Here is a 12,394-nt window from a genome sequence, read left to right as displayed (position 1 = left end):
ACAAGCTGCCTTGAACTCGGTTTGAATACTCTCACAAATGATTTCCCTCCCCAGTAATGAACCTGTATCAATGAAAGCCTCTCCCTCCCCCCAGCTTGAGAAGAATCTGAGCTATGAGAACTTTATAGAATGGACCAGACCAGACATGATGGATATGCAGGAAGTGCAGGTGGGCCTGCCCAGGTTCAAGTTGGAGCAGACCCTGGACTTGGGAGCCAAACTGACCAGTATGGGCATGACAGATGCCTTCGACCAGGGCCTTGCTGACTTCTCTGGTAGGGCCTACGCCTTTGTGTTTCTTTCTTTCTTCCTTCTGTTTTTTTTTTTTTTTTTTCTTTTTTTTCTTCCTTCCTTATACGTTTTCCTCTCTGCACGTTCTCTGTTCTTTTAAACATTATAAATGAATGGATTCATTATTGACGATTTAATCAACTATACATGGATTTAGGTAAGAAACCTGCACTTTACCAAGTGGATTATTCAAATGATAACATCCTGTTTCTACCCATTTCCCCACAGGCATGTCCCCTAGCAACGACCTTGTCCTGTCCAAAGTCATCCACAAAGCCTTTGTTGAGGTCAACGAGGAAGGCACAGAAGCTGCCGCTGCCACGGCCGCTATCATGATGTTGCGCTGTGCCATGATGCCAGCCTCCTTCATCGCTGACCACCCCTTCCTCTTCTTCATCAGACACAACCCCACCAACAGTGTCCTCTTCTATGGGCGCTACTGCTCCCCCTAGACCCTGAAAAGAATGGAACAATTCCGAGGGGTGTATTGCAATGATTGTCAGTAGAAGGAACCATTTGATGACAGGCAGAGATGTTTATTTCAGATATGTGTTTGCACTGCATTCTTACCATGTCAGTTATAAGAATATGTCAAATATAAAATATAGTGTGAAGTGTTATATATTATTATATTGATGGATTTTTTGCTGCATCTAACAATAATATAACCAAAAGTAATTAGTTATGTCACCTTAACTGGTCTGAAGCTGTACTATACACTTCATCATGTTACACTATACTGTTATCAGATTTGCCTTACTATTACTGGCTTTACTATGACGAAAGTGCAATTATCCTCGCAAGGTCTTTAGTTGTAATAAACTTACTCATTTGTATTCTGAAGAACCTGAGAGTGTGTCTGAAATCAGTTTATGCAATATTATAAAAGTAAATAGTGAATGAGGTGTAATTGTGTCTTTCTGTTTTGTTTTGTCCTACTACAAGTTGTCACCATGAATCTGTACAAACTTTAGGTTTTTATGTTTTTATAAGTATACAAACAGTAGGCCTATAGAAATGAATACTAATGAATACTTAAGCTACATTCTACGGTATGTGGTCCTCTGTACATTTCATTTACGTAGCACAATACTACCACCCACCATCTTAAAAGGGCATCTTCAAAGTTAACATATCTAATTCACCCCCCAAAAACCAAAATACTTGACCGTTTTCTTTTAAAGTAAGCTTTTTCTAAGACGCTGACCAAGATTCATATAAGATTTTTATCATATATATTTTTATCTATTATTTCACCTGTTGTTTAAGAGCGGAAGTTACTGTTAGGAATGTAATTCTGATTGGTCGTTCATGTGGCGCTTCCTCGTCCCTCGTATAAATAGTTCCTGACTCGGCTCACCATTTAGCGAGATTTCAACTAGTGGTGGATACAAGAAAGTCTTTGAACAACTTTTTAAAATGTGAACACCGTTATTGTATGTCGAATTTATAATGAACACCTATAGTGTACTGCTTGTTTTTAGCTATATTTGTCCATTTGACGAAACCAAATTATCATCTGAAAATTACAAATGAAGGCAGTGGCTGAAATCAGTGCTAGCTAGCTAGCTAGCCAGACCCCTCCGCCAGTGTACAGTAAAAGTCTTATCTGTCAGAAGGCTGAATATGGCTTCAGTTGTGGAAAAAGGAATATCCTTTCTCATGAAGAAACATGTTCTCTTCACTGTTTCCCTTGCTGTACGTCTGGTCTTGGTTTTTTATGGCGTGTATCAAGACAAGACGATGGTGGTCAAGTACACTGATATAGACTACCATGTTTTCACGGATGCAGCGAGATTCATCACTCAGGTGAGGAGCTAACTAATGTCACCAACATGAAATGTCTTCTGTGGCGTCTCACTGGATGAACGCTATTTTTAGGCAATGGCTATTTCACAATTGTGCCGACCAGTAGCCCAAATAACCTGTGTCAAAAGATGCTAAATTGTCTCTGATGTGCAGGGTGAATCTCCGTACAGACGTCCCACCTACCGCTACACACCCCTGCTAGCCTGGCTTCTCACCCCTAATATCTACCTCAACCCCATGTTCGGGAAGCTGATCTTCGTGGCCTGTGACCTCCTCTCCGGCCTCCTCCTCCACCACCTCCTTTGTCTACGGGGGTCCGATGGCGAGACTGCCAGTCGTGTCACCTCTCTCTGGCTTCTCAATCCACTGCCCGCCGGGGTGTCGACCCGAGGTAACGCCGAGTCGCTCCTGGCAGCCCTGGTTCTGGGAACGCTGCTCTGCTTGGAGCGAAGGCGTCTTGGGCCTGCGGCGGCTCTGTACGGCTTGTCGGTACATATGAAGATCTACCCGGTGACCTATGCCCTGCCTATAGCTCTTTCTCTAGCTCTGGGAGCAAGAAAAGGGCAGGACAAGAAGGAATGGGGCATCAGGAAGGGTGGAGAGGAGACTGGGACAGCGGGGAGATGGAAGAACAGGTGGAGGAGAGGGGTGGGGTTGCTCAGACTTTTTTTCTGTAAGGATCTGCTCCTCTTCAGTGGTATAGCTGGAGGAGTGTTCTGTGGGCTGACTGCTTTGTTCTACTACACGTGAGTATCCATCATTATCCCCTCCATCCATGACGATCTCCTCCTAGACTGACTGATATGGTAGATGAACTCTGCTGGTACAGAAGCAGCATCATTTATTTACATTTCAGTTTCTACTCTGTTCCTACTTGTTATATTCTATTGTACAGGTATGGCTGGAACTTCCTCTTTGAGACCTACCTGTACCACCTGACCAGAAGAGACATCCGCCACAACTTCTCCCCATATTTCTACATGTTGTACCTTACTGCAGGTTTGACATGGGCTTTTTTTTAAAGCTTTTTTTTCCAAATTTCAGACTTTTATTAGACAAACCTGTTGTGTGGTGCCCTCCACCCCTGTTGTTTTGTTTTGCAGACAGCCCCTGGAGCCTGCATCTGGGACTGGCAGCCTTCATCCCCCAGGTCTTCCTCCTCTTCCAGGTCTCCCTGGCTTTCTACTCTGACCTGCCTTTCTGCTTCTTCCTGCACACCGCCATCTTTGTGTCCTTCAACAAAGTCTGCACCTCACAGGTACCACTCCTACCTCTATATGCTTGGATAGACCTGATGAAAATTCGCTATTAACACATTGACTATGCTATTATGTTAAAGGCTCCTTTTGATGCTTCGTGATATCCTCAACATGGAGATGTTGATGGATGACTGCATGATGATTGTGTATTGTGTCATGCTGTTGCAGTACTTCCTGTGGTACCTGTGTCTACTTCCTGTGGTCATCCCACGTCTGAGGATGTCCGTAAAGCAGGGAGTTGGGCTGCTGGTCCTTTGGTTTGCTGGACAGGTTTGTTTTAATGACAAATATAGAATGTATAGAGACTATAGATGTATATCATGTCTCTGCATTGAAAGGGCCTGTTTGAGCTCTCTGGGGCTCTATAGTCTGAAGACAGCTATCGACTCCTTCATCTTTAGATTGTGTGAAACGAGTGCTTTCTGTGTCTGCCCCAGGCTATGTGGTTGGCTCCGGCATACCTCCTGGAGTTTGAGGGCTACAACACGTTCCGGGAGATATGGCTGGCTGGACTGCTTTTCCTGGTTATAAACTGTTTCATCATGGACCAGATTATCTCCCACTACCAAGCAAAGCACTCTGCTCTGAGACAGAAGACTGACTAATGATGTCATACTTAGTGCACCAGCTTGGGTCAGTTCAAGCACCATGCCTGCCTGTAGAAGATTATAGATCTGACCTGGAGGAGGAGAATGGAACCTGCAGGAGCAGAACTAAACGGGGAGGATCTTTAAAAAAGGATGGGTTCATATGTTGCACACAAGTCTAGTGACATATTCTTTTCTGTCTGCACTGTAACACTTTAGCTATATGTTCTTGGTGGTATAGCATGAACATGGACAAAACAAACCAACTTTTCCAATGTGAGAATGCGAAAAGGTTTTTATTTTTTGAATAAACTCTTGATACTACAGCTCAGCCTCTTGATGTACTCCATGGCAATACTGCTTTACTGCATCAACACAAAATAATGATTGTCTCCCAAAGCATTTCTCTGTAGCTTCTGACATTGATGCCCCTCTGCAGGGGGTCAGAGATCCTTTGCTCAACTGCTCCTCCGCTCCTGAAGCTTTGAGTGGAGCACAATTGTTTTGCCTTCTATGGGATTGCTCAAGCATGGGGTCAGAGTACACTGCTAAATAATCAGAATCATGACCCAGGTTTATTTGAATCCTGAAAGCACAGAAGCACATCTGACCCAATCCTATTGGATGGACCACCTGTACTCCTGACTGCATTTATTTCTCTAAATCAAGATGCCCTATTTTCATAAATATATTTTTCTTGCATTGCTTTTGTCAAGATGCAAATAAGATTAGTAACCACCTATATTAAAAAAATATATATTTTATGGATTGACTATCAATGTTTAAGAGATAACTATACATTTCTCAATATATATGCTTGTATAAGTTTTTTGTTTTTTTATGCTGTTTTGTTTACTTTTGAAGGTGCAGTTACCTGTGATGACCAGTAGGTGTCATAATGACCAGCCTTGTTTAGTTGGATGGGATTTACGCTGTTTTGTCCTTATTTGCCCCACAGTGTAATCGGCCTAGTGGACCATCCACTCAACCCAAAACACTGAAACATACACGGCAGCTTCTCTTAATCCATGCTGCAGATTAACACGCAGTGATTCCTCCATACTTTTGAATTATAGATTTTTTTAGTATGCTTCATTATTTTAAGGAACTTATGAATCACTTCCAGCGGTGCTGACCTAAGGCATGAATTGACCTACTACATTAGTGTGTGAGAGTGTGTGTTTCAGCCGTGGCCTAGATGTCCCGAGTATGCGCAGCACTACTGTCCTCGACCCCCTCTCTGAGGACCCTTATTTAATATGCCATCTGATGCCACCCAACACGCCGCACACACACACAAACACACACTGCCACTTCTGTTCAGTACACCTCCAACACAGTGTCCATAGACCTCAGCATACAGTAAACACTCCATAGGAAATCTCTTGGGCGGGCAAGGGGGGGGGTATGGTTAAGGGGTTGCGTGACTACTAGACTACTGTCCATCTGCTCGTCGATGGTGCATGTATGTTGTGGGGAAAGGCAGGTCTGCTCCAGCCATCATCACCCTTAAGGTCCCAGATTATCAATTCAGGAATAGGGTGGGGGTTAGGGGGCGGATAGTAGGGTAGGGGCTAAGGGGTGGAGGCAGGGGCGAGGAGAAGTGTGGGGGTTTGGAGCCAAGGAGGAAGTGGGTGTGACCAATTACCGTTAATGAGAATGAAAGAGTATGACTGGTCACGCAACCTTCCTGTTAAAGGACTATGGATGGGTCTGTTAGTAGATCAACTCAGGCCCTTGTTCCCCCCCCCCTCCTGCTCCTCATTCTGTTATCCAGCTGTCAGTGCACATCAGACACTCCCTTTTGCACCATGGTTTAGTCCTAAACCTCTCCCCCCCTTCTTCTCTCTCTCCCCCCTTCTTCTCCATCCCTCTCCCTCCTTCCTCTCCCCATCCCTCTCTCCAATGTTCAACTGTTTTGATGGCGTGCTCTCTGGCTGCCTGCGTGCTGACAAAGATTAAACATTTAAAACAACGCTACAGTCTTCCACCACGTTCACATTTACCCTCATATAGTCACTTACATACAGAGGAGATGATACTCACATAGACCACGGCAGGGAGTAGTGTGTGTGTGTGTGTGTGTGTGTGACTGATATCTCCTCCGACATAGTGGAGAGGACTACACAGTTGGGGGAACACATCAGGGAGCACTTCTCCCTGTCTCACAGATGCTGTGAAGATCTTCTGTGACAGACAGATGAACAGCACTCAGTTGCTGGGTATTTCAAAACAATATCTTGGCACCCCGGTCGTTGTGAAATGTTTTTCTCCTGTGAGATTGTTGCTCCTTTGTTTGAGAATGTTTTAACCCAATAGAGGTTTTAGAGAAGGCTCTTCATCTCGTATATTCCATATTCTTCAATGACACACATCCAACACTCCCAGAACTCTTCCGTCACCTAACCAAAACGCTGGTGACATCCTGTACCTCCCTGGTGGGTGTGTGTGTGTGTGTGTGTTTGTGAGAGAGAGACAGAGAGAGAGAGAGAGAGAGAGAGAGAGAGAGAGACAGAGAGAGAGAGAGAGAGAGAGAGAGAGAGAGAGTGTAGGCACACCAGGGGTCCTGGATTATGGCTCCTGCAGGACATTTTTCCTGGAAGGGTATGGGACTGAGTGCGAAGGTTGGTAACACAGCTTTAAGCTGTCTGAATAGCCTCTAGCATGCAACAACAGAGGGGATTGGCTGAGAGGGTTTGTGTGTTCACAGTGCATACATACAAATGAAGTATGTATGTGTGTGTGTGTGTCTACACATGTACCTGCGTGGGTGCATGGCATGTGAGTGTGTGTGTTTAATCCTCTGATCACATTGACTGATCCTCTTCCTACCTCAGTGACACTGGGAGATGATACGGGTCTGTTCAGAAGCAGGTATTACAGTGTGATGTAGCCAGCCATGCTAAACTTATGCTAAATGATGTATCCAGTCTGTTACGATAAGAGCATAAACCTGTTTTCCTCAGGCCAGGGTGCCTGGATGGCTAATTTAAGTCCTGTATGGTGAGAAAAGCCTGCTTGTCCTCTGGAAGATGGATCTACATTGTAGCACAATGGAAACCTCTCTCCCAGGTCGGTGTTCATTGAACAAGATTTTTCCCCCCAGTGGACTTACCTACTTGCATAAAAGTTTTTACACAAGTTATAGATAAACAGATGCACTTGCAATGGCAACAGCAAAATGAAGGTGTTCATTCATTTCAAGATATTTCCTTGTGAACTCCAGCAGTTACCTTTTGACCCGGAAAATCCCTTGTGGGTGTTTAGGTGAATGGAGGTCGTGCTTTAATGTTAGCCTTGGGGTCAAGGGGTGAAGCTAGGGTTAGAGAGGATTTCCCTCCATTTATTAATAGCTGAGCTGGAGCAGTTTGCAAACCGACTCACAAAGCTGTAACCTCAACAGACCATAATGACAGTAATACACACAGCTTTCCCTTGGCTTTATAGTCAAGTGCTACTTTCAGAATCAAAATAGACTGTTGTTGACCCCTCGTTTTGTCATCCTTTCTACACAGGAATCAGCGAGGCCCCTGTGTCTCAAGTCTTCTGGAAGTGTCTCACAAGGTCACTATGTTATTCTCATTGGTCCTGGGCCTGCTTTATTTTGAGGGCAAAGGCTCAGATTTAGTCTGGAAGCCATCTGATTTGGTTGGTTAATCATAGTGTTAATCTATCAACCAGGAAGACTTACGTAGCTTCTCCGAAGGATGTTTAATTTGAAGTGGTGGTGCACTATATGTCTTAGACACATAAATCCACCGCTAAGGAAGTTTGACTGTACGTGGTAGTCACACATAACATGCGTTATGTCAAGTAATTACTGTACATCAAGTAACAAGAGAACAGTAACATGGCTTGTTCCATCTATACATTTACTGTAACACTTTTGCTTTTGGTCAAAGGAACTGACTGAACTGATGTGTAAGCACTGGCATTACCAGTGTCTTAGTAACGGTCATAGGTCAACTGCAGGTCACCATACCAGGGGTCACAGAAAGGTCACTATGAATCCCTAATCCCCTGCAGGGTTGTCAACCAAGACATCTTAGCTAACCCACTGGTGCAGTCAATCTTCCTTGCTGTACTGCTTCTAACAACAATGAAGCAAAGAAAACAGACGGAGAGCAGACGTATGGACTCTTCTGGAAATACTTTTATTATATGATTATTTTTTTCCAAAGAACATACAGAAGCAAGACAAGATGGCTGCCTAGCAGCTACACAGTTCACAAGAGAACTCCTTTGCCTTTGTTAATATCTATCAAAAAAGAGAGCAGAAAAAGAATGTAGCACGCAGACACATTTTTGCTTTAAATATACACTTTTGCCTGAGACAATAAATAGCAACCATCATTGGACATTGACTGAATTTAATAAACAATGCACACAAAAAATACATGTATTTACATATTTTTTAATTGTCAAAAGTGTACAGTTGTGCGTGTCAAATTGACATCATGTCTGGAGGAAGATAGGTCTATTGTACTGATAACTCTCTCCCAATAGTGCAACATCATAATCGATGGCTGAACAGTAGTTTTTACGTATTGATTGTTGATGAGTGATTGATTATTATCACTAAGAAATTGAGGAGTGGCTCAAAGATGCCCCATGATAACTATTGCATTGTAAATCCAATGACAAAATGGCAAAGACGCAAAAAATGTACAAATGTAATCTGTCATTTGTTAATGTAATCACCATGATATTACAAACAAACAAGACAAGAACGTGACAGAGGATCACGGAACGGTTTTGTGCGCATAGATTTCAGACTATGAATTCAAATAATCTTAAAACATGAAAAATACTTAAGATCTCAGGTGACTGTACAGTCACACACACACACACACACACACACACACACACACACACTCTCTTCTCTATCCGACAGGTACCATGTCCTTCAATATTGTTCAATAAAAGCATGCAAAACCCTCTTTGGGGAAGACCTGTGTTAAAATAAATTTATTTTTAAAATGTGGCTGACCGATGGGAATATAACACACAACACCAAACTTTGTACAGTATGCCCTTCATATGTTTGTACTGCCAACAGAACGGCAGGTGTACACAAACACAAAGATAAAACTAAACGTGATACTAGAAAATGTTTGCATCATCATGACTATATCAAAAAGTGCTTTGAATAGTAATTACAGTTTATGCTCAGCAACAATAAACAAAATTACAAAAAATCGATTGACCCCCAACCCCTCCCACCTCGCTCTGTGATTGTGTCAACACTGAACGTCTCTGAACCTGAGTCTTGTCCTGAAGACCTTCTAAACAAAAAGAAGCATTTTTCTTCAGCCTAAAACCTCCAGCCTGTCCCTTCAAGCTTGTACTTATTACCGCACCTCATGTAATCGTTAATGCATGGGCCACTTAATTCATTAGTTTAATTAATGTATCAGATTAAAACACAATATCAGCCATGGACAACATTGGTAGTTAGTGGATTTAACTTAATTGGTGTAATGCTGGTGAACAAGGATTGATTGTACAGTTCATACTGTCTACCCTGATTACAACTTCCTTCCTTCCTTCCTTCCTTCCTTCCTTCCTTCCTTCCTTCCTTCCTTCCTTCCTTCCTTCCTTCCTTCCTTCCTTCCTTCCTTCCTTCCTTCCTTCCTTCCTTCCTTGAGGTAATCTCTGATCTAACACCAGTGGATGGTTGAAACAATATCTCATTGTCTATACATCAGCTTAGCCAGTGATGTCAGATCAGCGATTTCTCCTAAGAAACTGGACCTGTGTTCCTCAAGGACATAGCTGCGTATTTATCTATTGCATATAGGCGTAAGGGTTGGCTTTGTGCTGGCCTGCGCTCATCACACAGGTGGCTATAGCGTTCCGCTGAGCATGTCCTGTCATGTTCCCGCACATGTCATGGCCACCATCAGACCAGGGTGGCGAGTCCATTGGCTCCCGCTTGATGGTGTGAACCAGTCCGTGACCTTTGAACTCCTGGTAAGTCATCTTGTAGTCCTGGGACTTGTAGTCCTCCTGGTAGGCCTTGTGGAGGGGGGACTCCAAGGGGGCGCCGGTGTACAGATGGGCCTCCAGTAGGTTGATGGTCTGGCTGCTGCACAGGGGGTCTGGATGGGACAGTCTCTGGGGGCTGAACTGGGAGCTGTGCTCTTTGTTGAGGACACACTTCAACGGACGCCCACCAGCGCTAACAACACCATTGCTGCAGATATTGTGGTAGTGCCCGTTGTTGAATTGCGGGCTAATGCCAGCTTTGGCACGCTGGCAGGGGGAGTACTGCTCGTAGAAGTCTGCCTCTGCCTTCATCTGGAGGCTGCCTTCATGGCCGGCGTTACCGTAGCGACGATCCACGGGCTCGCGACACGGCCAAGGGCGCCCGTAGGTGTCGCAGCCGTTCTCAGAGTCCGAGTCCTGCTCCACCTTGATGGGCATCTCCGTAGGCATGAACCGGGAGTCGTAACATCCGCCTCCGTAGTCGTTCTCGCTCTTCATGACCTCGACGCAGTAACCGCCGTCCGACTCCGGGCTCTGGAGGCTCCCATACAGTTTAGGCACATAGACATCCCCGCCCCTTGCGCCTCCGTGACACCCCGGGGACAACCGGTAGGGCTTACCGTAGTGGCTCACCTTCCCCAACCGGTTAGAGGGGACGTAGCCCACTCCTTGCCCCCCACGTAAGGATCCCGAGCTGGGCCTGAGTGGCCAACCGTTCTCCAGGCCTGGGTTGAGGCCTTTGTGTGCTGCTACGGAGGACTTGCAGTAATTGAGGGGTTGCTCCTGGCTGTAGAAGCCCTCGTTCTTGTACTTGAGGTTGTCTTTGGAGAGGGGGGTCCAGGGGGCGTGGTGGCCGCGTTGGACCCCCCCGGGAGTCGAGCAGGAGAGGAGCTCATCGCCCCCTCCCTCCTCCATCCCTCCCCCGCCAACAGAGTGTCTCTGGAGGTGCTCCTCTCGCTCGCTGCAGAAAGGGGAGGGGGATGGATGGAAGGAAAAAGGAGAAGGGATGGTGAAAAGCAAAAACAGAGAAAAAGAGGGGAGAGACAGAGAAAGACAACACATTAGACACAGACCCTATGTTAATGTGTAATGTCCAATGTATTCTGTAATTCCTCTAGAATCATCTTTTCTCAGCAGATGAAGATATCATCATCACCTTTATCATTTGTGTTTTCTTAATCAATACTGTATCTGGATAATCCCTTTCGTGGTCAGTATTTCATGCCAGTTAACCTCTTGACATTGCCCTTCTGTATTAAAAGACCTTATCTTTTTAATCCCTTGTAAATATTTTTATTGGAGTGATCCGCACGTAAACAATTTCTTTAACTGACCATGATTTCCCAGAACCAGAGAACTAACAGAACAACCCCCTAACGTCAGTCCAGTGGATTATTTCAAGGACTAATCTTTCTCAGCAGCAGAAGCTGCCAGCCAGATCTGTTGGGGAATCAGTCCAAAGCCAAAAGTGCAGATGAGTTTCACTCTGGCTAGAGGACTGACGGACACAACATAAAACTGAGAGGAATCAACATTAAATCATTCTCTTTATCTCTCCCTGTCTTCCTCTATGTTTCTGTATCTTCCTCTCTCCACCTCTCTCTCCTCCCCCCCCTCTCTCTCTCTCTCTCTCTCTCTCTCTCTCTCTCTCTCTCTCTCTCTCTCTCTCTCTCTGGCTTAACGGTCAGGCCCTGGGGAGAACATTATGTCATCCACCCAGCCCTATTTAGGGATTCTTCTGAGCAATGATTCACTTCTAACACACATCATCGCTACAGACACTGTTTTTTTTACAGTTCCAAGAGCTGACGACAAGCACCTGTTTAACATGAGGCTATCTCACTGAAGCCTGAATCTATCCAGTTCTGAAACTGTTTTTTATCATTGTTTGGGGATTTCACCCAGTTTTGAGTCATGTCTGTTGGACCCGTCCTCTGAAGAGTCAGGTCTCTTCTGAGCCGTAAAACTGATTCAGATTGTACGGTAGAACAACAACAGGGACTACACATAATATTTTTGATATTGAATATCACTTGGAGTTCTATCAAAGTCTGGTGGATGGTATTTCCTCTCAGTGAGTCCCTCTGAGTCTGTGTAACAACACATTGTAAACCAGTCCACTCATATTAGCTCAATCTAACTGACTGTTATGTTTTGTGGGTCACTTGCTATACAGCTGGAGCTCTGTTGGGCTCTATAAGACACACGCTATTCTCCTGCATTGTTCAGATTTGCGCTTTGGTTTGTGTTCATGTCAATCTTACATTTTCAACACACTTGTACACCAGTGGGTATGGTTTGTTTCTGTTGCAGCTGACTGACTGACTGACTGACTGACTGGCTGACAGCCTTCCAAATCAACTTTTGTGAGTGCTGTAGTCCCTCAGTGTGGAAGCATGACGCTTCAGTTGATAATCAGCGTCTTCCTCGAACTGAACATCAACTGACAGTTGTAACTGA

The 12,394-nt window shown here is 44.7% G+C and overlaps 3 protein-coding genes across 10 annotated transcripts in view; 2 read left to right on the top strand and 1 right to left on the bottom strand.

Moving 5' to 3' along the window:
- Positions 1-1,142, top strand: part of LOC146274881 (leukocyte elastase inhibitor-like) — a 66,088-nt gene extending 64,946 nt beyond the window's left edge. For all 7 annotated transcript variants that reach the window (XM_084703791.1, XM_084703793.1, XM_084703789.1 and 4 more), the window contains 2 exons: positions 95-275; positions 520-1,142. In XM_084703791.1, the coding sequence (XP_084559917.1) occupies positions 95-275; positions 520-743 (405 nt within the window). In that variant the 3' untranslated portion in view covers positions 744-1,142. The remainder of the gene's footprint in view (positions 1-94; positions 276-519) is intronic.
- Positions 1,143-1,651: 509 nt separating this feature from the next.
- Positions 1,652-4,272, top strand: pigm (phosphatidylinositol glycan anchor biosynthesis, class M). Of its 2 annotated transcripts, XM_084703254.1 has the most exons (7): positions 1,656-1,712; positions 2,027-2,100; positions 2,254-2,846; positions 2,996-3,099; positions 3,204-3,358; positions 3,528-3,629; positions 3,797-4,272. In XM_084703254.1, the coding sequence occupies exons 2-7, from the start codon at positions 2,035-2,037 to the stop codon at positions 3,962-3,964; spliced, it is 1,188 nt and encodes a 395-aa protein (XP_084559380.1). In that variant the 5' UTR covers positions 1,656-1,712; positions 2,027-2,034; the 3' UTR covers positions 3,965-4,272. The 2 variants fall into 2 exon arrangements, with proteins under 2 accessions (XP_084559379.1, XP_084559380.1); XM_084703253.1 differs by having other exon boundaries at positions 1,652-2,100.
- A 3,817-nt stretch (positions 4,273-8,089) lies between these two features.
- Positions 8,090-12,394, bottom strand: part of ahrra (aryl-hydrocarbon receptor repressor a) — a 40,857-nt gene continuing 36,552 nt past the window's right edge. The window contains exon 9 of the mRNA XM_084703745.1: positions 8,090-10,895. Within this exon, the coding sequence (XP_084559871.1) occupies positions 9,734-10,895 (1,162 nt within the window). The 3' untranslated portion in view covers positions 8,090-9,733. The remainder of the gene's footprint in view (positions 10,896-12,394) is intronic.

The sequence above is a fragment of the Hypomesus nipponensis genome, chromosome 8, assembly GCF_054491055.1.
Source record: "Hypomesus nipponensis isolate SF chromosome 8, ASM5449105v1, whole genome shotgun sequence".
Classification (NCBI taxonomy): domain Eukaryota; kingdom Metazoa; phylum Chordata; class Actinopteri; order Osmeriformes; family Osmeridae; genus Hypomesus; species Hypomesus nipponensis.
The sequence above is the reverse complement of the archived record's forward strand: the minus strand, read 5'-3'. Positions and strand labels throughout refer to the sequence as shown.

Bases quoted from the DNA above. Each gene is read 5' to 3' on its own strand.
- pigm (XM_084703253.1), top strand. From the start codon at position 1,918: ATGGCTTCAGTTGTGGAAAAAGGAATATCCTTTCTCATGAAGAAACAT. The intron at 2,847-2,995 runs GTGAGTATCCAT...TCTATTGTACAG, and splicing joins ACTGCTTTGTTCTACTACAC to GTATGGCTGGAACTTCCTCT. The intron at 3,359-3,527 runs GTACCACTCCTA...ATGCTGTTGCAG, and splicing joins ACAAAGTCTGCACCTCACAG to TACTTCCTGTGGTACCTGTG.